Source organism: Rhagoletis pomonella, unplaced genomic scaffold (assembly GCF_013731165.1).
Source record: "Rhagoletis pomonella isolate Grant_MI unplaced genomic scaffold, Rhpom_1.0 Rhpom_scaffold_00004, whole genome shotgun sequence".
In the NCBI taxonomy this organism is placed as follows: domain Eukaryota; kingdom Metazoa; phylum Arthropoda; class Insecta; order Diptera; family Tephritidae; genus Rhagoletis; species Rhagoletis pomonella.
The window spans coordinates 2,442,592-2,468,064 of NW_023458558.1; the positions used below are offsets into that span (position 1 = coordinate 2,442,592).

Here is a 25,473-nt window from a genome sequence, read left to right on the forward strand (position 1 = left end):
TTTTTTGATTTCAAACCTCCTTATGAACAATTCAACGCATTTTTTTTTTTTTTGTTATATACTAAGTAACATTCAAAGTATTTTAATCCACTACCTATATATGTACCTGTAGTCACCAGACATGCAGTCTTGGACCAATGATTATCTGCGCGGTACCGGCATGGAAATGTACACAGAAACTTTGAGTCCCACATTTATTGGAATACCATTTGCTCAGGCCACTGAGTAAGTTTTCGAACGCAGGCATTGGCGTGTGTCTATCAAACAACTTGCCTTCATAAATAAATACAAATACATTCTCAGCTATTCGTTAAACAGTATCTCTATCGTATGATACAATGTTATTTCTACAAATAAAATTAAACTTTTTATTTTATTTATTGACACATTTACATACAAATAAATATTTATTTCTTATTGGCTTTATTCCTCATTTATTTTTGATACACTTTCAAATAAAATTTATCTACAAACAAAAAAAATGCGCACCTCTTTTCGCAGCCTGCAGATAAATTCTGAACTGCATATTTATGTACATGCTTACTAGGGCTGTGCGATTAATTGATTACTCCAAATTTTATTTAATCATAAAGTAAATAACTCAATTTTCGATTAATTGGAAATTATGATTAATCAAAAGTTCAGTTACTCGAGTAATCAAGATTTTTGATTAACCAAAAACAAAAATATTTGAGTAAGTTGCTTTATGATTAATAAAGATTTCGAGTAAAATGAGTAATCAACATTTCAACTCTTTACATATGTATAAAGTAGTTAAAGTTCCTTGATACTTTGAAAACAACGTTTCTGTTTTCAAAAATTAAAACAATTTTTTTTTTCATATACAGCATGTAAAAAATAAAATAAGCATTTTCCAAAGCAAACTCTTTTAACGAGCAAAATTATTATTTTTTGAGTAATCACATTTCAAGTAACTCGACTAGTCATCGTTTTGAGTAATCAAAATCTTGATTACTCGAGTAATTGATTAACCGAATAATTGATTAACCAACTTTCTCGAGTAATCGAATAATCGCACAGCCCTAATGCATACATATGTATGTATATGAAATTTCTCTGCAGGGTATAGCATACACACACTCACATACACATGTATACTACATACATACATACAATCAAACGACTAACCTCTTAAATGTCCAGTGTTTCGAACTTTCGTTCTAAATGTTTTTTCCGACGTCATTCTAATTGTTGTTTGACGATATTTTTTTCTTTTCTAATTGTGACTTTTATTCGTTGTGAGTAATTTGAAACAGTTTAATAAATTAACGGCAATTCACTAGTAAATTGTAAACACACAGCGTCTTATAAATTTTACTTTTCAATTATACTCCTTTCTTCGCAAAATTTTCGTCTTACTCTTAAATCGTAAACTGGTAATTGCGTTCTGTTTTTATTTTCAGTTTTTCGTGGTGTTCTCAGCTGAATTTTAAGTGTTCTTCTTTTTAAAAGCCTTCGATGTTGTGACGTATTTTTAATAAGAATAGATCAAATCAAAAACTAAATAAGAAATTATAAAATTATTTTACAACTTGTTTTCTGATTTTTTTAATTACGTGATATGTTAATTGGACGTTAACTAACTAATGCAAATTATTATTTTAATAATCGTTTGAAAACATTGCACTGAAACTTGGATTTTACGTATGACTTGTAACCAACCAAAATGGCATTAGTGACTAAGCCCAACCCATTTAGAATTTCATACTAAACAACTGCGTACTAGGTACCAAAGGGCCGTTTGCACCACGTCTAGCACTAACTGGAGGTACATCCTTCAGTTAAGCACATCGACAGCTTTATCGATCACATGTTATGGGCGGGATACCGTTGCTTAACTGGAAGTTAGAATTAATCAGACATGGTAAGAACGGCCCTTATAGAGTAACCTGAATGCGAATATATAAGATTGAACCGTAAGGCGGCGCTGGTGTCGAAATATTTGTAGAATTTTTTATCATTCGTCCGACCGATTTGACTCATATTCGGAACATCTATACGTACAAAGGACCACATATCGATGGCCCTCTGCAACAACTTCGGGTTTTCACAAACTGGTCCAGAAAAATAGTCCGGCCGACTTCGGGTTAGTGAGAAGCAAATATTACTAGCTCAAAATGGCTCTCAACAGCCTGAGAATCAACCAAAGAGACACGAATTGACCACTTTCGGGCACTTGCGGGCGAGCAAAAGAACAGATTTTTAATGCGTCCTGGTTTCAAGAATCCAAAAGTTGGCAACCGTGGTTACTATCAATATAGAAGTATTACATACATGGGACATTAGGACCAATAAAGGCCCAGTTAAGCAAGACCTTGACTTGAATTGATTTACCTAAAAACTTAGAAACGATTACTTTCCGTGTCATCTATTGCTTTTTCTCTCTTTTACACTCAGAACTTGTATTTATACACGCAAAATTTAAAACGATTAATTTTTTTGGGCGTAGAATTCAATAAAAATTACACATATTTCAATTGTATTTAAAGTTTATTTTTCGATTGCCTGAAGAATTGCATTAATACAAAATATCATATTTGTGTGGCATATCTGGAGGAATTTTATAAAAAATATTTGAAAAAATTATGTGGCAGCATGATTCTCTCACGGCTGTCTTTGCACTTAGAAATCAAAAGTCTATAGTTCTCCAAGTTTCTTAGTGAAGTTGTTTTTTTGTGCGCGCGCCGCTCATTTGCTAGATATACAATTTTCAAGTCAAGTCAATATGCAAAATAAAATGGAAATTGAAGAAGGATTCATCATTCAGCCAAAAGTTGACGCTTTTCTGGACAAGATTTGTTTTCGATAGCAAAAGTCCTGTTTGTCTCAGCTCAGCTTTTATGTAGGTAAAAGTAAGGGTTTCAATGCAAATACATGTCATGCACCTAATACGGTATACAGGCATTGTAAATGTTTTCGATTTGTCATTTTTAAAAGCAAGAAATAGGAATTTCATTAAAAATAAAATAAATATGTATCTTTCTTTTTTCCAAAATTCATAAAATTTAGTATGTGGAGCCTAAAAAATTTTGTATGATGTGGGCACAAGAAACTCTTTATTATCTTCCCAATTGGACATTTTTGGCGTAAACGAGCAGGGTACACCGAATCAAAAAATATTGGGCCATAATTTCAATCGATTTTGACGTTATTATACTCTGAACTGCATAAAAATCGGTTCCACACCTTGGGAGCGATTTCAAAGGTTAGACTTATTTTTGGCGCCAACAAATGCCAGTCTAAGAAGCTGCATAGTGAAGATGGCAAAAAAGGGACTAAAATCCTTCACGACTAAAAGGATTACTATTAAAGCTATAATGCACGAGGTTCCAAAAAAAATACATATAACTTTTCATTAAAGAACAACAATTCTAATATTTTTTTCAATTGTAAATATGTACCTAAATGATAATTTCTAAAAATAAATGAATGTAAATGGGTTGGGCTTTTTTCTTTTGAAGTACTCACGTAATAACGAACACGTAAATTTTTCACACAAGAAATGTTGAGGCCTAAGTACACAAATATTTTACATTTTCATACATATTTACATGAGACATCAAAATCTTGTAAGCAGCAACAGCACTATGTTCTAACTTGTGCATATGTATTAGATATTCTTTACTTCTGCCAATAAACGATTGCCTTTAAGAGGCCTCTTTTGACCCTTTCACATCCTCTTCTCCATTTAGAATATAGAAAAATCAAAATTAAACATTTGGGCCAGTGTTGTTGCTGCTTTTCCCGCATAAATACCATATCGAGCACATAAAGTTCGATTCTCTTTCATTGATATTTTGTGATCATTTTATATCATACATATGTACGAGTACCAATATTATCACTTTTAGTTAGTTTTTATTATTTATATTCTCACTCAAATACAAGTTTTCATTTGTACATAATCAGAGCAAAGGTATGCTTACTAGGTTGGGTCGCGAAATAAAAGCTTATTTCAAGTGCTTTTTGGCAACTCAACAATGTTCGCTCTAGACCTGCACTAAAACAGACCTCAAAACTAGTTTGACAAAGCATTGACGAAAATTCGTTTTCGGTTATCAATTTCATATTGACATTAGAGTTATGATGAAACACTGTTTTGTATGTTTTAAGTGCGTGACTGGTGCGGACATTTTTATGACGCCCAAATTTTCTTTAAGTAAACTTTATTCTTCCGTACGGCAACCGACCCGGCCTAATGCTTACTTTTACAAACGATAGCCTGCTCGCGTGCTAAAGATCTTTTAATTGTATGTTTGATCTACATACTTATACATAATACACTACATACATATATAGTACAAAGCTATTTTTTTTTGTTTTAAGTAAAAGTAATTGTATGAATGAGAGTGCAAAATTTCCTACTCCGCCACCAATGATTCGCTTATTTGGCGTTTGCAACAAATATGTAAGAAGCATGGTCCAGTAAGATCCATGTTACCAGCCTTGCATTCTTCTGTTGTACAACCTTGTAACAAAAAATAAATAAAAAAACTTATAATTGCCTGCCACAGTCATCGAAGAGTCTAGCTTTGCATACCCCTTTGATATTGAAAAGTTCGCTCAAGAAAACTATCCTCTGAAGTTCAAGCGTGCTATCATACAGAACTGCCACGCCCATGCAAATAAATGCACATTCTGTAAGCAACTACAAGGCCAATGTTAATTGCTCGCCTAATAGCGCCCGATGCGTCACATCCCTGGATTATGCGCTGCAGCAATTCGCATTTATGTAGTTTCCTTAGACTGTACTCAGTAGTGCCGAATGTATGTAAATATATAAGAATTTGCTATAAAACTTCTACTTTAATTTTGGTTACTAAATCCGTACCGCAATCGAATCATTTTTAACTTTCAGTCACCAGATACACAGGCCTGGCAAAACGATTATCTCCAAGGTACCGGGTGTGAGATGTACACCGAAACCCTCTCACCTTCATTTACCGGCATGACATTCCCACAAGCCAGCGAGTAAGACCCGAAGCAAGCGAATTATCTACTTTGCGTTTTTAGTTTGGTTTTTTAACTACTTACTTTAGAATAATTACACTTTTTTACTACAAAAAAAAAATATATAAAAAGTAACTGCATTTTGCTTAGAATTAACTAGAGACGATATAAACATATAATTTAAATATACAAAAAAATAATAACTACTAAAACCACAAGTGAGATGCATCAGCTGAAAGAGAATGAAAATATTTTTCTATAAACATCTAATTTTTCTAAGAAATTTTTAAAATTAAATGAAACAAAATCGATAATACCCGGTTCATCTACAAAAAAGTCACGCGTAGAAAATTTCGGTAGTTAAATTTATAAGATGTGAAACCGAATTCCCGATAAATATTTATGTATGTATTTAGAAAAATTTTTAATTTGAAACATAAATTGTCTTCTAAAAATTTAGTATTTGAAGTCATTCGTTCTTCAAATACTAAATTTTTAGAAGAAAAAAAATTATAAAAATATTCAAGCTACAAATTATTTTTAATTTGTTTTGATTAAAAAAGGTATGCAAACAAAATTTATTAAAAATTAAACGATTTCAACCAAAACTTAGTTATGCAAGATATTGCAATGAAATATTTTAACAGCCAAAATTCCATAGACTGGCGGTAAAAACTGAATGTTTTTTAAGTTTAGGTTTTTTATTTATTTTTTATACAAATTAAGGTTCATGCTTTAACCAAAACCATATGAATCAAACTTTCGAACTTTATAAAGAATCTAGAAAAATTCAACAAGTTTCCATTAAAGTTTTCAACTCGCATTAATTCTTAAATTTTTTTTTTTGTTGATGAAATTTGGCATTTTTTTTCATATAAACATGAAATTTTTATGAAAGAAAAGGCGCAATACCGTTGTCGAAAAAAAAAATTAACAGCTTTTTTTATACAATATTAAAATTCTACGCACTTTTTATCCGCTTTAAAGCTGCACTTATTTAACTAAAATTGCCATAAGCCTTGTAACTGCATAGCCAAAATTTTTATAAAAATTGTAATTGAAAAGCTCAAAATTATACAAAAAAAAAAATTGGATTTTTTATAAATCGTGTATAAAGTTTGAAAGTTTAATTTATATGTTAAGGCTAAATTTTTATAAAAATTAACAAAACAATGTTTGCTTGAAAAACATTTACGTAAATATTAAAACAAAAAAGCCATTCATCCAGTTTTGACCGCCAGTGTAAAATTATGTATAATGTATTATATTTGTTTAACTTCTTTTAATTTCAATATTTTCATTTTTTTTTTTAAACTTTCTTTAGCTGATGCGTCTCAATATAATTTTCACATTTGTTTAACTTATTTGGAATGTTTACGGTCTTGCATACGTTTTTCCTCTAATGCAATGCATACATACTCAACAAAGGTTTTTTTGTTAAACAACTCTAGATTCCCAACCAAAAACCTAATCGCACACAAAACTAACCACGTAATTGTCTGCTCGCCTACCTGACTGTTCTATGCATAAACAAAGCTAATAAGTACATAAAAATAACCGAAAAAACATTTTGTATTTATTCGAAATAAAATGTTCCGAAATTTTGAGATTTAGATACGCCTTACATACATATATATTTAATTAGCTGTATCTACCGAAAGATATTTAACAAATAAAAAAAAATGCATCTGAGTGTTTGCTGCATTTGATCCTTAAGCAACTTTGGTCATTATTTCCCACATATGTATGTAAGTAACTGCGTGCAATTCTCAACCGGCATATGTGCAATTTTCTTCATATAAGATATAACCAAATAGTCGATCACCACATTTTACCCTCAAACGGTGAGCTTGACAGCGTGCCTAAAATTTGTTGCATACATGTTCTCAGAAAGAATTATAATTTAAAGAATTTTAAAATTCTATGTGCATTAAAATTTTGTTGATCAAAAAATTCAATTTTCGTGAAAGGATTATCGAATTTAATATACAATTTAAGCATTTATAAGACAACGTATTAGCTCCATTTAAAAACAAAATGTTAATACAAATAGATATTTTATAATTTTATGATATACCGATCTGAACCATTTTGAAATGTTTTAAATCCAAAAAAAACACGCGCTTCTCCCCGTAATGGTCATTTCAAAAAACTCAAAGTTATTGCAAAAATTTTCTTGAACAATGCTTATACCAATTTTGGTACAGATCGGCGAAGTAATTTGTTTTTGATAAAAGTAGGCGGAGCCAATTACACATCGGTACATTTTAATAAAATATTGATAAATTCCATACATACACATACAAATTCAAGGTCGTATTTCTATTTAAATTGCTTAACATCCAAAATTTTTATCCGATTTCATGAGACGAAAAATTTACACAGAAACAAATTAATTTTTAGGTAAATATTTAACAACTTTTATAAAAAAAAAAAATTTTTAATTAGCGTCGGTCAAAGTTGAAAAAATGAAGAAAATTTTTTTTTAATTTCTTCCGAAATCTTCTATCTAACATTTTAAATACAAATATGTTCTGTCTATCTGGCGCAATCAACTACAGTTATGTCATTTGTGTCATTCTATGCCCCTCAAAAAAAAAAGGAGAGAGGTTATTGGACAATTTATCCACACAATAAAATACGTCGAAATGACGTACGTTCAAATTAAATAAAGGTACGATTGTACCAACCTTTCCATCGCTCTGGCAAATTGCTAATCGAACAGCTGACTGAGTCTGAACACTAAAAGCCTTAGCTTTATTCAAAACTTAATTCACTCAATTAAATTTCTGTTTTAACTTAATATTATTTTTGATGTCGGTATAATTAAGGTATATGTAGCGACATATCAAGAATATATTCTCTTGACTGGAGTAATGTAATTTCTTGATTTTTTTTTACTCAGGCTAATGATCTAAATCTCGAAAATTTCCTGGGAACTCAGTTACTCATTTGTAATTTAAAAAAGTGCTTTTTAATAAAAAAAAAAATACTGTATAAAAAACCATAGCTCAACAAATCACAATACACAATGTTTTATTTTTTTTTTTTTTTAGTGCTGTGCTAACCCCATTCCAAGCCAATTGAACCCCTAAATGTACCTATCAATTACTAGCGCTGTAAAATCACAGACTCCAAATATTTGCCCAAACAGTTTTGTAGTAAATGAGTAAATGAGTCTAAAAACAAGCACATTACTTGCTTATTGGCCACTTTCTTGAACACAGCAAAACCTATAGATACTATTAAATCCCGCAACATTTACTTACAACATTTCTTTGGCCGCACACCTACCCGTTTAGTGACTTGAGCAATCGCCCTAATGTCCTAAGTAGTTATACATGCATACATACATCCATACATACATGGTTGTTGTCTCATGAATCGCACGTTCTAGCTTTCACCATTTGCTGCATGTTTTCGAGACATCTTTTTTACATATCCCCCCCCCCCCCCCGAGTGAGCAGCATTTTTCACACGCAGCCTACATCTCCCTAATTACAAATGATTTTCCAAATCATTTTGTATATATGTATGCAATTATTATCGCCCATCCATTTAAAAGCAAACAGAAAACATAGAAACCCTTCCAAGCCTTTTTGAAGTAAGCTTACATGTAGTTAAATTACAACAACAACAACAACAAGCGCAAAGCATTCTATGCACGCAGGTAAACTAATATACTCGCAGATTGTTGGCATGCATCCTTTCCTCGTTTTGCTATCACCTACACCGTTTCCCTTCCGTCGCTCGTGAAATGTGAATGTGTTTTGTCTTTGTGAATGTATCACACAGAGCTTTAGTAGTCAGAAGTTGTTTTTGCTTAGTTGGCAGTGAATAATTTTGTACTAAACGAATTTATTTTTATTAAGTTAATTTTTAAAGCCGATAAAATTTTGTTTAAAATCGCTAATTTGCTTATTTGCATAAATGATATTGACACATACATAGTTTTTAATAATTTTGGCAAACTTCAAAAAAAAAAATATGAACCAAATCTTGCACTATTATTTATTTATACTCATTTGGCGCATGGATTTTTTGTACTTTTTGTGCGTACCGCTTATTGTAGCACTCTCTGTAAATACTGGATAATACTCAACATTTTTGTAATTAAAAAATATTTATTACTTTTCATTTAAACTTTTCTCAAACAAAATATTTACTTATTTAATAATATAGAGTTATACTATTTTGTTACTATATACTAAAGTATTTTATTTATTTGACTTTCTATATTGTGATAATTTTCAATATTGTGCCTACAGACTGTGCTTTTCGAAACTGAAACTATTGCTGGTAGCTATCGAAATCAAAGGTGCCGAAGAGGGTGCGGATAGCAAGATTTCCATCAATCCGCGCAATGCTAAAATACAAGCGAACACGCAAGGCTTCTTTATAGCTCAAAGCGCTGATGAAGTGAAACGGTGAGTAAAAAAAAAACATTAAATGTGTGCATTGGGGTGCCTCACCAAAAAAGTTGCGGCTTTTCCCTCGGCATTTTTGAGCTCATGAAGCGCTAGATAGATTTGGAAACACCTCCAAACAACTCATTATTTTTATTCCGTTTATAAAATAATAATATAATAAAAAATATATATATTTTTAAAAACTATTTTTATTTATAATATATGGATTTTCGGAGCTCTGTTAAATTGAAATCAAGTAAGTCTTAATAGTTTTTCAAAATATTCTGGCGGAAGCTTTAAAATGTAATAAATTTTATAATTCCGACGGACAAGCCGTACCGTTTTTTTTTTTGTTTGTATTGAGGGTGATTCCCTAGTGTATATAAACTTTTTTTTTTTTAAGATGTAGTGAAATAAGTAACCTCAAGTGGGTTGAGAAAACGTAATTTCGTGTTTTGCTGAAGTGGAATTTTTTTTATAAAATAAATTTATTTTGCTAATTCTGTACAATATATTTGTTGTCTTGATTGAACTAAATAAGTTCGGAGATTTCTAGGTAAAAAGGTAATAACGCGATTTTTTTCACAAGTCTTTTTGAAGCTAACTTTTCGGGACTGAGAAAGTTGGTCAGGGACCTACACAAAAGTTAGTCGAACATTACAAAAACTCAGCCAAGATCTTTATTATTTTGCTGTGCTGTGTAGTGTCGTGTCGCGTTGCCTGTCGTACCTTTAGTCGAAGACTTTTGAAAAGTCCGTGTAGATCGTACATATCTGGAAATTAGTTTGAAATGCGGAAATGCAGTAATCAGTGAAAATAGCCAGATTGATAATTGTGGAGCGGTTGGAGCCGAACCCATGTTGATTTATAGAAATCAGGTTTTTTACAGCAAAAGATAACTTACCGTTTACTACAATCTCCAATTATAGTTATTATTTTATAAAATTATAATTTATTCTTTAAAATACCGTATAAATTCAAGTTCCAAACTGTTTTCAATATGTAAAAAAAAAATATAAACAAACGTTCGTAAAAATCTCGAGCCTTTTAAATAGAAAGGTCTTGTAAAAATTAAAAGTAACTGGGACTTACCGTTGATTTTTGGTTTTTTTTTTGCATGCGGTGTTGTGCATTTTCTGCCATACAAAGTATTTTCGATAGGGTTCGTATTTGCACAGACATGCGCAGCACATCCTAACATTTTACGCTCACAATCGTGTGCTGTGCATATAAAAAATTAAAAACTTGCACACATATGTGTGTGCGGTTTGGTAAAAAGCACAGTATTTTTTTTATATAAAGCAAGAATTAAAGCAAGCATGCAATTAAAACAATTTTTTAATATGTGTTCTGATATATACAACATTAATTGTTAAAGCTTATTTTTATTAATTGTGGCGCGCTAATAGTTATGACACAGGATATACATATAAGTGATGTTTTATTTTTGAAGACGTCGCTTTATAGTAAAAAATATAAATGTTAATTTTTTTCAACATTTTTCTATTATTTCATATTACAGAGCCTGGTTCTACTGCAAGGCCTGCCACGAGGATATCAAAGACGAAACGCTGATCAAGAAGTGTAAATGCAAAAACTGTGAGTAAACTTTTCATAACTATGCCAAAAAACACATAATGAAAAATAATTTTAGTACTGTTTTGAAAAAATAAAATTAATTAATTTACTTTAATTTTATTTTCATATAAAAAATTATTTCAAATATTTTCAATTATGTATTTTCAATTATTGCTTAAGAAGTTTTGAATTTGGTTTTTCAACTTTATTTCATCTATGGTAACTCTAATTATTATTAAAGAAAAACGAAAATTATTGTTAAATCGTATTATTAATGACTTATTAAAACTGTTATTGCTGTGCAATTTTCAAACAGTGCGGCAACAAAATTCCTGCTATTAGAAATGTATAATATTGAAAATTATTCTATACTTAGTCTTTCTAATGTTTAAGTTTATATGTAAATCGAAATAGCATACAAATTTCTCCGGTTATTCAAACTCTAAGCGTTCCCTACTAAACTAATTATATTTAAGAATATTTATATGCACAAATAAGAAACAATCATATTTTCTTTTAATTCATACATCATACACATATATTTATATTTTAAATCCTTAATCATCAATACCATACTACATAATTCTCTTTTCTATATATTTATATGTATGCAAAAAAGATATGAATATTAATTTTTTTATGTACTTACATATATTTATGTATATTAAAATGCTCTCTTTTCCAAATATATTTCCAATATTTTTTATGTATTGCCAATGTTGGCGTGGCGTGTTCCTGCCAAAAACATGACCTGTTCGATCTCTTTGGCCTACCACAAACAAAAACAAAAATTCATAACTGTTCAACACACCTACGTACAAACCGCTGAAAATTTTTAATTACATAACATATTTCACTTCACGCGTACACTTTCGAAATCATAACCAACAAAAAAATATTTAAAATGTTTTTCGAAATTTTATCATTCGAAACAAACCAAAAAAAAAAAAAAACGCTTCTCCCGAACAGTGACGGTACAGCCAAGGACCAAATTTGATGATTTAGGTAAATTGTCTTCAAAACAGTATGCAAATATAATTATGTATGTGCAACTAAAAAAAAAAACAAAACAAACACACAATACAACACTTAAGAAAGCATTACACAAACAAATTTTAAATAACAAAAATAAGAAAATGAGAATACAACAGAAAAATTCACCAAGAACAATCAAAATAATTTACACAAAGATTACAAATATTTTAATCAAATAAAACCTCGCCCAAATACAAATTGAGTTTACCTTAAATATAAAACCATAATAAACCTTGGGTTTTAAGTTTTCATTTAACAACAATTTTTTGCAAAACTTAAAATCGCCTTCCACCCATCCAGTATCCTCGACCACACTACTGATTTTTATATATTTACTGATGGTTTCACAAGATATCATAAGCGTCGCAATGTCTTAAATTTTTTAATGAAAAATGACGGTTAAAAATTTTTTTAAAAATACAAATGGTTTTTGAGCCGACAAAAAACATACAACATTCATTCTGCGACTACTATGTAGAAATATTTTAACCGTAATTTTACATTAAACTAATTTTGACACCATGTGAATCCCGTTATTTAATTTTGTTTTATAACACGCTAATTTATTTTAAATAAATTACGGTAATTTTTTTTAAATTTGTATTTTGTGTTTTTATTTAGATTTGTGATATAAGTACCTCCAATAGTTTTTAATTTAACCGAAATTCATTTTAGTTTCTCAAAGAAAAAATAAGTAAATAATAAGTTTAATTCATGACGCAATGAAATCAGAAAAAAACTTTCTGCCCGAAAAAAAATTTGGTTCTGATTTTTAAAATTTTTCTATTCACACAATTTGGAATTATTTTCAAATCGAAATTTTAAACTTGTATCCAGGTTTTTTATTTGTGTATGTATGTCATAATTTTTTTTTGTCAGTATCCAAATAATACCTATATCATTTCCTTTAGATTAATTTCCTTTTTAAATTTTTTTTTTTAATCTCATTTTTTATTTAACTATCCCTTTTTCCACATCTTTTGAAATATACATTTTATTTTACACCTTAGTTTCTGTGTATTGCGCCTCTTCAAACCACCTAATGAATGGCTGCTTACTCAAATACCTTTTTAATACAAAAAACAAAAAATATAAAAATATTTAAATTACAGTTTTTTAACTGATTTCTCACTTTTTTCTGTAAATATGTTTGCGTGCATTGCATTCTCTTCCCTAGACTTCCAAACCAAAAAACATAAAACTACAAATTTGTTTTAAAAAAATCCTTTAAAGTACCTACCTATTTAGATTTTGTTACACTTTTTACAAACTTCAAACTCACCAAATTGAAAATTTTGAACATTTTTAAATTAGTGTGAAATGTATTTAACAAATTCGCACAGTCGTAGGCAAATAAATACATTTTTTACTCGTTTTTTATTATGTATAAGAGAACGTTCAATGAAATATCGATTTACAGTTTTGGTTATATAAACACCATTTACTTTTTGGGCCACTTGATTTTTACTTCAAGAATAGTCATGTAATTGTTACCGAAATTTCTCTTAGAGATTTAAATAAAAAAAAACCGTTTATCAGATTTCCTAAAACAAAAAAATTTTACTGACGCAAAGACATATGCAAATTATGGAAAAAAATATTTTTTTATCTCAGGATGCACTAATTCATTACATATTAAATTTGTCAGTGAGGTTTAAATTTCCATAAAATTATTTCTTTTGAAACAATTCTGCGCTAGAAACTTAGGTAAGAATAACTCTCTGAAAGTTAAGTTCTTCATTATGTAAGCTAAAAAATTATAATAAAAAATTGCAAATATTTTCATTTTGCATATTATGCACTTCTCCACTCACTTTTTCAACTCTAGCTGCAGACATAATCATTTTCGATTTTCTTCTTTAAAGTTAGCCACCTTCTAGCAAATACATATGTGCCGTCTCCTACAACTTCCATAAGGTTGTCAAAGGTTATTTTGTATTACTATTTTATATACAGGGTGTCTCAACCAAAGGATTCAATTTCTTTCTTTTCGCCATATACATATCCACACCTTGCATAGTTTAGTTATACTAAAAACTACTATAAAAAATATAGCCACTGAAACAAAATTATTATCTTTTGACAATTATGTCATGGACATCATTCAAATATTGCCAAATATATTCGATTCCGTCCTGGAGTGAATTTTTCAACAAATTATCAAAATTTTCCGATATCTTCTATTTTGTTTGGACACCCTGTATATAAATGTATTCCGCAGGTAACGTTCACATATAGTTGACAAATTTTAATATAAATAAAATCAAGTTTTTATGCTTCATTACTCAGAAGGAATTGTAAGGTTTAAATTTTCAAAAAATTTTAATTGATTAATTAATGAAATTATGACAATTGGATTTCAATATACACTCTCTTAATTAACCATTTGCACATAAACGAACACACACATTTATGTTAAACGCGGAATGATAAAAAATTTGCAATTCATCACAGGCACACAGTCATTTCTTTCCCTATAATTTTCTTTCAATATAAGAATTTTCCCCACTTTAACCTTCTTATATTAACTCTAAAATACTATTTTGCACATAAACGTAAGTTGCTTATTCCTTTCGTTAGCTCGTCAGTGTTCTGATTTCCTATGAACAGCGCATGGACTGGCACAAATTCAAATCGAAGACGATAAACGTATTTACTTACAAATATGTATGGAAAATATATTTACATTATATAAGAAATTTCAGCAATATATGTACATACGTACATATGTATACATATTTGTTTAGGTATGAGTCCCAAAAAGTTTCTGTTACATACTCGTATCGATGTACATACTATATATTCCCTCCAAATATGCATACACTCAGAAAAAAAAGCATTTCCTTAAAACAAGAAACCAGTTTCCATATTTTAGAGTTACTGTTTTTTTCCTTAGCGTTTGTTATGAAAAATTTACTCAATTTGAGAAGTTTTCCTTAATTCAAGTTCATGCTAAAAATAGTGCGTCATTAATTTGAGGAAGTAAATTTGCTCAATATAACTAATAGTTTCCTTAAATAATTTTGAATTTTGTCAATGCTGTTAAGACAAAGTTAATTGCTTTCCTGGGAAATTTCGGCTGTGACGTCGCGTGAAGACTACTGCTTCTGGTTCTGAGATCGCAGGTTCGAGTCCGGTTGGAGGTGGTTAGAGTAAAGTAAGTCAATTATTTCAATTCAAATTTCTGATTACAAATTATAAAATTAATTTTATATATGGAAAAACTTAAATACCATAAAAAATAAATGAGTTAAATTTATAAAATTACCATAAAAAAATAAATAAAAATATGAAAAACAAAAAAGTTTCTGCTCTGGAACTCGAACCTTGCATCTCTCGACCGGTACCTACTACAGAGCTTTGCTCTGTCGGCCATTGCGACTGTTTAAGCGCCGCAAGCAAAATGACATTCTTTCACGGCAACTTAATTTTTCCTAAGAAGAAAGAAAATAGTACTGAAAACTAGGGAATTGTGTTTTTCCTAAACTGAGTGAAATCGTCGTTTACTCATATTAAGGCAGCCATATCATTGGAGCCATTTCAAGGTAATGTTGCCTTAGAATAATATACTTTTTTTCTATCATCGCGGAATGTTTTTTCTGAGTGTATATATATAGTATATGTATATAATGTATGGTTACTTGATTGGTTGATGATGTACTACACAAAAAACATACATATACAAGTATATACATATTTATATTATTATTTATTTATGCATACATATCATTTGTATTTTGCGACGTTAATTAGGAATCTAGATACAAGTATAATTAAGTTATTAAATAGTACACTTCTACAGTTATCTGCAGGTATTTAATTAATTAATTAAGTAAATACTCCAATATATATTGATGATGGAAGGAGATTTGATAATATTTAGAACGTGCAAACCTTTCGGGACAAACCAAGTCAAATCAACCAATGCATTGCAATCAAAAATTTCACAATTTCCCAGATTTTGCCAGTTTAAGTATGAATATCTAAAAAAAAAATTATTAAAAAAAAAAATATATGGGGAATTATTTTTCAAAAGCTTTTCTTCAAAAAAGGGGAAAAAAACAAAAAATATTCAGATAAATTCATTTAAATCACTATTTTGGGGGTTCTTGGGACGCTGACAATATTTTTTATGTACTCAAAACATTTTTTCAAAACAATTTCGCATATATTAAAAAAAATCTAAATGAGTAAAGGGTAAACAAATTTTTTTAAAACAAGCTCGACTTCTACCGGCAAAGTGTTTTGTGGAGTTATTTCCTTTCATGTAGGTAATAACAATTTCAAATGTAAACCAAATTGGAATATAAATACGGGTTTTTGAAATATCTCGACTCCTGCGCCACCTAGCGGGGTTTGAATTTTCAAGTATCTAGCTCATCGCAAAATTAGTTTAAATTGATTGCAAGATTTAACCCAAATAAACTTGCATACATACATATCATCGCTTAAAATACAAAACGGCGTATCGTCATTCTGCAAAACAGCGTAACTGACAGTTGCTGACAAAAATTGGGTCTGTTCACACAAGCTCTTGGCTTAATCCTTATTCATTCGTCCTAAAATATACTAGCCAGAAATGCGATTGCTTTATAAAAAAAGAAAATTATTTTGAAATATGAGTGTTTTCACTCTGTAGAAAATAATTTATGCAACCTCACATACGCGGTTTTGTACTTCAAATGACGATATGTACATGCATACATATACTTAAACCAAGCTAAATTATATTTACAAATTACAGAATTTCGAAATGAGAAAATTCGTAAAAGTAAAAAATTAAAAAATGTGTATCTCAATATTTTTATACAATACCTCTTACTAATCTTAGAAGACCCTGAAATGTTTTAAGTGTTTTTTTTTTTAAAGATACGAATTTTTTAAGTTTGAAAAACAAATTGTTTGTAAACTTTATATTAACAATAAATTTAAATTTGTATTATTATATATAAACAATAAATTTAAATTTGTTATACATAAAAAAATATTCAAAGTTCAAAAATTGATATCTGAAAATAAACACCTATAAAATTTCAGGTTTTTTAAGATCGGTGCGATGTATTGCACCAAAAAAGTGCTTTTAAACTTTTTTTAAATTTAAAAATCCCTTAAAGTTCTTTATTTTTCGAATTTTTTATGTATTTTTTTGTTTGTAGCTCTAAGTAACCATACTTAAAATGAGACCAAAACTATCTTTGTAACTATAACCGTTTTTGAAGTACTCAAAAAATATGTGTAGTTGCAAAATCCCGGAAATTGTGAAATTTATAATTTTAGAAATTTTGTTTAACTTTTTTTTTACTTATTTCTTATTGGAAATTTGTTAAAAGATAAAAGAAAACTTCCGACCAAAATCCATTCAAATCAAAAATGTTCGATTCCGGCCGTTGGTCGATTTGACATGGATTGACCCTTTTATAAAACTACAGTTAGTTATTTTGTTTAAAATTGGAACGGAAAATTACGCGCATATATGTATGTATGTATATCGAAATATATCGCAAACCAATAAGTTAGTACCCGCTACTTTCACGCATTCATATGGCGCAAAAATTTTTTTTTTTTTTTGTTTTTGAAATTAGGTTGAAATGGTACTTTTTCCAATTTTATCGAATCACAATATTGCACCGAAAAGCAACTAAACAAAGCCATCAAAAGGTCGATATTTTCAATATAAAATACTTAAAAGGTTAGCTATACCTATACCTATACCTTTACCTAAAACTATCCTCTTTATGCAACCCAAAGATTGCACGTTCCATAATCTGCATTCCTGAAATCATCCCGCCATTATTTTAAAATATAATAAGTAAAAAAAACACAATTATTTGATATAAACACATCTTTTTTAAGCAAAAATTTTTTAGTAGATCGCAGCTGATAGCCATCGTTGCTATTGCCGTTGAGTTAGCCGATAATTTTAGTTATAAGTTAACGATTGAAAAACAAACCACCATACGCCCAAAGCATTGTATGTAAACATTAACACCTACATACATAATATACTTTTCCTTAAGTTGAACCTAAATATTATGCAGCAAATGTAAATACGTTCTCGTAGTGTTTTTACATGCATATAAACATATTTACATATCGAGCCCTGACCGCCAAAATAACGTAAGCGACATTTTTTTCAAAATTTTCTTTTTGATGCAGAAATATTCGTAGAGCATCTAGATGCATTTCTGCATCAAAAATAAAATTTTGAAAAAAATGTCGCTTACGTTATTTTGGCGGTAAGGGCTCGATATATATGTAGATATGTAACAAACGTAATAAATTACAATTAGAAAATAGACGAAAATGTTCGTAGGTGCGTATACGTAATATTCTTAATAAATATGTACATATGTATCTACTAACATACATATGTACTTGTATTATGCACCCCGACAGTCACTACATACAACTGTAAATATGTCTTAGTTGTTCAAGTAGCTAAGTTTTATATGAAATGAGTTACGCATTTATTCAATGCAACGTATGTATGCAATAGTATTGTTGTTGGGTAAGAAATGTGCGCCATAAAAAGAAAAAAATTCTTTAAAAACCAGTGCTGTCTGCATTTTGTGACTAATATTTAGCCATCGTTGAACGTGCGGAGTTTGGTTTGATTACACCTTTAAGGCTTTAGCTGGGCAAGGATGCGAGTATATACATACACACACACACACAGCAGCAGCAAAGGGCTTATACTTTAACGCAGCGTTGTGTAGTGCATTTGAAGAGTTCTTTTTTTGCAGAAGCGGCAGTACCAGCAGCGTAAGCTTTTGTTCTATCCAAGCGCTCTTTATTAAAAAAAAATAAAAAAAATTATGTGCAGATGCTGTCTGCATAACTGGATTCCTGATAGCGTTTGAATGGCTTTGGGCAACGCGGCGATACCTGGGTGTAGATAGTCTAACAAACAATGTGTGGCTGTGTTGAAGCAAGTCGTGTATAGATATTTTGTGTTTTACTTAAATAAAATTAATGAAACAAGTAATTTTTATGCAAAAAACCAAACCGACTTCAATTCTCATATAAAACATTAAGATTATCGTTAATTTCTTAACGATCCAATTATCGGATTTAACCAAAATTAGTATGGGACCACCCCTAAAGTACCACCTATCCAATGACAAAAAAAAAAAAAATAGCGAAATCAGTTAACGTGGTTCAAAAGTATGCGGTAACATACATAAAAAAATAAAAAAATAAAAATTTCGACGAACTGATAACCTCCTTCTTTTTGTGAAGTTCGGTTAAAAATTGGAAATTTATCTTAAAAGTTTGCCTCTTTTTAAATGGAAGCAATTAAAGTAAATCAAAATTGTAAAATAGAGTAAAAATTTAGCAAACAACTAATTTGTAAAACTGCCATGGTAAAATTACAATAAAAAGTTGCTCCTGAGCGATTGAGTTCTGCAGCTTTTAATATCTTCTCCAATGGAAGATTAAAGAAATCACATAAAAGGGAGTAGCTCTGTCGGAAATCCCGTTTAATAGCAAAAAGCTCGGAGAGGTCTTTCCCAATTCTGACAGAGCTGGTGGTATTACTTCGTATCAGTTTCGAGGGGATGCCAAATGTATGCTATTGAAAGCGGCTTTGAAGTCGACAAATAGGTAACGAGTGTTGATCCCTTTCTCGCGGGTCTTTTGCAAGATTTGGCGTATTGTGAATACCTAGTGGGTTTTCCTGGTTTAAACCCACACTGATAAGGAACAATCAGTTCGTTTACGGCGGGCTTCAGTCTTTCACACAAAACGCTCGATAAGACTTTGCTTTAATCTGACCACATTCTGCATAAGAGTTCATGCATGCACCTTATCAGCTCCTCGCCACCGTACTTGAATAGCTCGGCTGGCAGACCGTAAGCTCCGGCCTCTTTGTTGTTTTTCAGCACGCTATGGCTATTCATACCTCGCACAGCTTTCGTCTTCTCTACAGCTTTCAGTACTGCTACCCTTCAGTTGGGTGGAAAAGTGTCCCCTCCATAATTTAAGTACGTTCTGAGCATCGGTAACTAGGTTGCCATTGTTTTTCATACAGGAATACGCCCTGGTCTTGAAACCTTCGGTCAGTTGCCTAACTCTCTGGTAAAATTTTCGGGCATTCTTCCTGTCGGCCAGCATTTCAAGCTCTTCGCATTCACGTATTTTGGCCTCTATGTTCTTATTGCGGCACTGCTGATCGGCTGTCGGAATAGATATTCACCAATTTAAAAGGTGTTGCACTGGAGAGCAACCAATCGGAAGCCTCATGCAGTGCGGCTATCTCTGCTTTAAAAACGCTACAGTGATCCGGTAGCCAGAATTCCAGGTCAATAGAAAGTTTTTCGCAGAAAACCCCTCTACCTAACTTACCATTCAGCATAGATACGTCCGTAAATATGTTTACAGGATCCTGATTCTAGATTCCAGCTACACGCCATCCACTCCTCTCTCGCTGAAATGTGGGTGATGAAGGATACCTTCGGGGATATTTTGGGCCTTTCCAAAGAACTTGTATACTAAATATATGAGTAATATCTATAGCCTCCAAAACAGCAAATCATTTTATGAGCAGCTTTTTCAAGGCAGAAATACTATCGGCTCCTTGCCATTTTCTGTCGAGGGGCCACCACTGTTAGAAAGAAGGTTTTCGACTTTAGATGTTGCTTAGGGCAGGAATTATATTCAGGCTCTACGGAGTAGTAGTAATCACTTCTAACCACTCAGTCTTAACGGCCGTAGACGATGTAATTTTAAATAAAGACCCTAGTTAAGAATTACACCATAAGCAAAATCTCAAGTTTTGAAATCGTCGAAGCACGTGAACTTAAGATTGGGTGTAGATTACGGATCTTTATACAGTTTTTCTAGTTTATGTAATTTTCCCAAAATGTTTTAATATTAATGAAAAAAAATAAATAAAAAAAATAGGAATTGTTCGTAGTTATTTGTCATTTCTATTAAAAGCTTTTTTTTGCAAAAAATATCAAGCTACTAACGATGAATATCGATGAATGGTTAAATGAAAATGTCCAAAAATTTTTTGTATGAAATAAGGACAGGAAATAATGTTACTCGGCGTATGAGTAACGTTTTCCATGTTAAGTTTGATTTTTTTTTTCTCATTCGCAATGCAAACTTAAACTGAAAATATCCTGGCATAAAGACCTGATCTAGAAAAATGATGTACAGATCTGTAATCTACGATCCAAAATAAAGTTTACGGCGCTCGGCGTTTTTTTGTGCCATTTCAGTTTTATACAGAGAAAACCTGTTTCAAATTATCAATATTTTTTTTTTGATCAGCAATGCAACAAGATGACATATGTTATTATAGTCACACTTTCACCAAATCGTTAATTAAAAAATAAATAAATTTATTTAATCGCCACTAGTTACTTGCTAAATCAAAACACAACATCGCTACGAATTGTTTGGTGGACTACCACACACCAACAAAGCAAAAACGAGTGCCCACCGTACTAACAATATTTTCCTTATTTATGTGCAGTGACGTGTATATGAAAATTTACTGCAATTTGTCTGTAATATATTTGTATCGCAAAGGATGTAAGTCGTATAATTCATATTCAGCTTCACAAACGATTTACTAAAATAAGTACTAAACCATAAGTAAATATGTAGTCGTATGTATGTCTTATGCATTTACATTTACTGTTTTTAGGACGAAACCAATCAATATTAAATCATTCATTAATTTTATATTTTATATGTATGTACTATGAAAACATTTAAAGCAAAACCAAACAACAACAACAACAAATTGTAAACCATCTTACAGATGTGGGCATGATTATGATGCAGACCGGAATGGTGAATCAAGGCATTACCTCAGTCCTTAACCAAATGGAGGGTATGCAAATTAGCCTATCAAATTTAAAAAAAAAAAAAAAACAAAATCCTAATGATTACAAAACTATCAATCAACTAAAATTATCATAACCCAAAAGCTAAGCTTTAATATTAAAAACAAATCCAACTTTTCTGTTCTGTTGCTACTCTGCCAAGTAGTTACTAAATTATTTAAAATTGCAAGTCATTAACTCGAAGCCTTAGACTAATGGACAAACAACATACAAATAAGTATAATAAAAAATAAACCTATTGCTGAATCGCTATTTGTAAGCAATGCTATTTAAGCTAGTTAATGCAAATTACCCGCAACCGCGCCACACCATACTCACACACATGCGTAAATACTACATATGTAGATATGTACAGATTTAAATATATGCTCCCAATAATGCCAGCTGAATTGGCTGTATATGTATATATGTATGTATGCATACTAAATTATTTATGCTTAAGTCGCTTTGAAATAGTACAATTAGCTACATAGACATTCCATATACATACATAAGTACATAGGTGAAAATATTGCATTTAAAGACGACGCGCTTATTCTTGGCTGCTGATCCCCCAAAATACTTTTAAGTACAGCGTGCGGCAGTACATTTTACGGAGAAAAAATTAACAAAAATCAGTCAACTATGGGCCAAATATAGGAAAACTGCCTTTAAGGTTTTTCTCTCTAAAGTCAGGATTTTTTAAAGGAACTTTGAAATTTCAAAGACATGATTAATTCCATTTTTTTTTTTTTTAATTTTAATTCATTCCAAAAAAATCAATACGGGTATCAAATTAAAGACAAAATTATGTAGAAATAAAATAAATATATGAAAAAGGTTTGATGCATAACGACGAATTGGTTTTGAAAATGTCCTCTCAAAATTTTTTCCATGAATAGCCTTGAGCATTTTCTTTTTCATTGAATGGGGTTTTAAGGTGGAGTGACCAAAGCCCAGCGTACACAAAGTTTTACACCTTCTCATTCACGGTAGTTTGGTCGCTATACGTAGATAAAAATATCTAGGCGTAGTCAGCTGCCATTTGAACCGTACGCAAAATAATAACTTCTGGCCACTCCCAGATGAATGGCAGTCAAAAGTTTTTTCCAACTTACGTGGACTTCGTGTAACAAATCTGCCTGGTGCTCCTTTTGAAGAGATTTCAGATATTGTGAACAATGAGAAAGTAGCTTGGGCCATCAAATCTTTCGATCCGTTCAAAGTGGCGGGACCGGACGGCATGATTCCCGCTATGCTACACTACTCATGTGGGAGTCTGGTGACCCATTTGACAAACATTTTCGCAAGATGCTTAGAAAGCGGATATGTACCGAATGCATGGAGGGGGGGTGAAGGTTATATTTATCCCCAAAGTGGGGAAGATAAACCACTCACAGCCAAACGACTTCAGACCGATAAGTCTTGCATCATTCATACTAAAACCACTGGACACACACACACAGATCAACCGGTCCTCTTGCCTACCGAACGACTGCAGTGTCTTCCAAACGGAGATCTACGCTTTAGTGAGGGCGACTAGTCTTCTAAGAGTTCCAGAGTTCCAGAAGACAAATCCACTATTTTTGTCGACAGCCGGAAAGCTCTGAAGGCAATAGGATATAGGATAGTGAAATCGCGAATTGTATGGGGAAGTCGCACCACGCTGGCGTCACTGATCCGTATCAACGTCACTCTATGCAGGGTTCCCGAATGAAACAATATTGAAGGGAATGAGTCGACTGATGAGATGGCTAGATGCGGCTCAGAGATGCCGATAGAAAAAGCGGATAGCTCCGTACTACCGCCGTTTAGTGATCACGTTAGGAAAATTAATGAGTACACCGAGGCCGTGACGAACGACTTGTCAAACAAACAGGAAGATTGTGAGACCGCAAGATTATTATAGCCGCGGCTGAGTAGTAAAAAGACAAGGGACATACTGAAACTCAATGGATCTGCAGTAAGAGTCCTTACCGGCGTCATCACGGAACAATGTGCTATAGCACTAATGCGTCAACGCTGGCGAATACCAACGAGTACTCTCTCCAGAAGCTTCCATGATGAGAATGAGGAAATGTCAATTAACAACTATCTGTGTCGATGTCCAGATCTACAGACGAAGTGACTCAAGTACTTGGGTTCACGCTTTTTCAACAGTCCAGGCGAAGTAGCAGAGGTGGAACGGTTGGATCTCCTCGGCTTCATCAGGGATAGTAATTGGTTCAGTAAAATGACGACTTAAATGTACTCTTTGGATATGATACTTACTAAAAGAGAGCACTCACAATGGACAATTTTGTCTCCGAGTGAAAGTATGGATTATTCCACACACGCCCTCATAACCTAACCTAACCTAGGTGGACTTCTACGCACAGAACCAACCTCGTTGAAAATTTCAGAATTTATTTTTGAAAAATATAATTATTAAGAACTAATATACATACGACAACATCCTTGAAAAGAGAAAATAGAAATAATTTAACAGGGATTTTCAATACCTAATCTTCCTTGAGAACCAAAAAACTTTATTTTTTTATTCTAAAGAATTTTCTCTTTCATCTTGTACCCATATTGTTATTATTGATATATTTAAATCATTTTTGGAATTAATAATATTTTTGAAATTTCAAAGTTCTTTTAAAATAACCTGACGTCAGAGATAAAAACTAGAAACGAAGTTTTACCTTATTTGGCCCATAGTTTCATCAGTATATTGACTGTTTCGTATGTTTTGAAATTTGTTTTGTTTTGTCGCACGGTGTTATAAACAAAACAGCTTTACTTAAAACGTAAAAATATCCATACATAGTACTAATTATCACTCAAGCTTTAGATAACCAACGCTATGTAATTGTAGCCCTTGAGGTAATTAAATCGACGCTTGTAAGATTACTTTAGATTACCTGTTTAAAAGGATGTTTTGTCGTGAACACATCATGATAGTAATTTGATTTTCCAAAGGAACATTTTTCAATATAAAAGAGAGGGAGAAAGGTTTCAGATGGTTTCCCCATTCCCCATATTCCTACACATCTTTGATCAGTCAGATTTTCTCGAGAATACTAGAACGACCCTTTCAAGTTATTCGCGGCCTTTTAGACACCCTAAGTCTCGCAGCACTCTTAGCTGCGGCACTTTTCACATATGTATATATTTTTATAGGTGGAATGTTCTGGACTGTCTCTAATGCCACCTGGAGCTTCGAGCGAATTACTCGCGTTTTATATAGCCATGCTTGTTATTGTAGATAACTATTCCGATCAGGGACCGTAACAGTTACAGTTTTTATTACAAAAATTGGTCCCTAACAATTATTTTTGATTTTTATTTAATTACTCCTTAAATAACCGTTGCTTCTGACTTTCATTTTATAAATCCAAAATAACAGTTGGTATTGATTTTTAAATTATATATCTTAGATAACCGTTGTTGAAGACTTTTATTTATAAAAGTCATAAATAAAAATTAAGTCCTGACCTTTATTTTTTTAAATAATACTTATAAAAGTCATTTGTATAAGTCGTAGTAAACTGTTGTTTCCCAGCACCTTCTTAACTGCGAAAAATGTTAATGATTTTTATACGAATGCTTTTAAAAACAAAAGTCGGTGACTGGTTTATATTGATGACTTTTAAAAG

General features: G+C 31.4%; 1 protein-coding gene across 1 annotated transcript in view; it reads left to right on the forward strand.

Moving 5' to 3' along the window:
* Positions 1 to 25,473, forward strand: part of LOC118736803 (calcium-activated potassium channel slowpoke) — a gene marked incomplete in the record, with an annotated part of 257,695 nt that overhangs the window by 192,851 nt on the left and 39,371 nt on the right. The window contains 3 exon segments of the mRNA XM_036466842.1: positions 113 to 225; positions 9,240 to 9,398; positions 10,903 to 10,979. Of these exon segments, the coding sequence (XP_036322735.1) occupies positions 113 to 225; positions 9,240 to 9,398; positions 10,903 to 10,979 (349 nt within the window).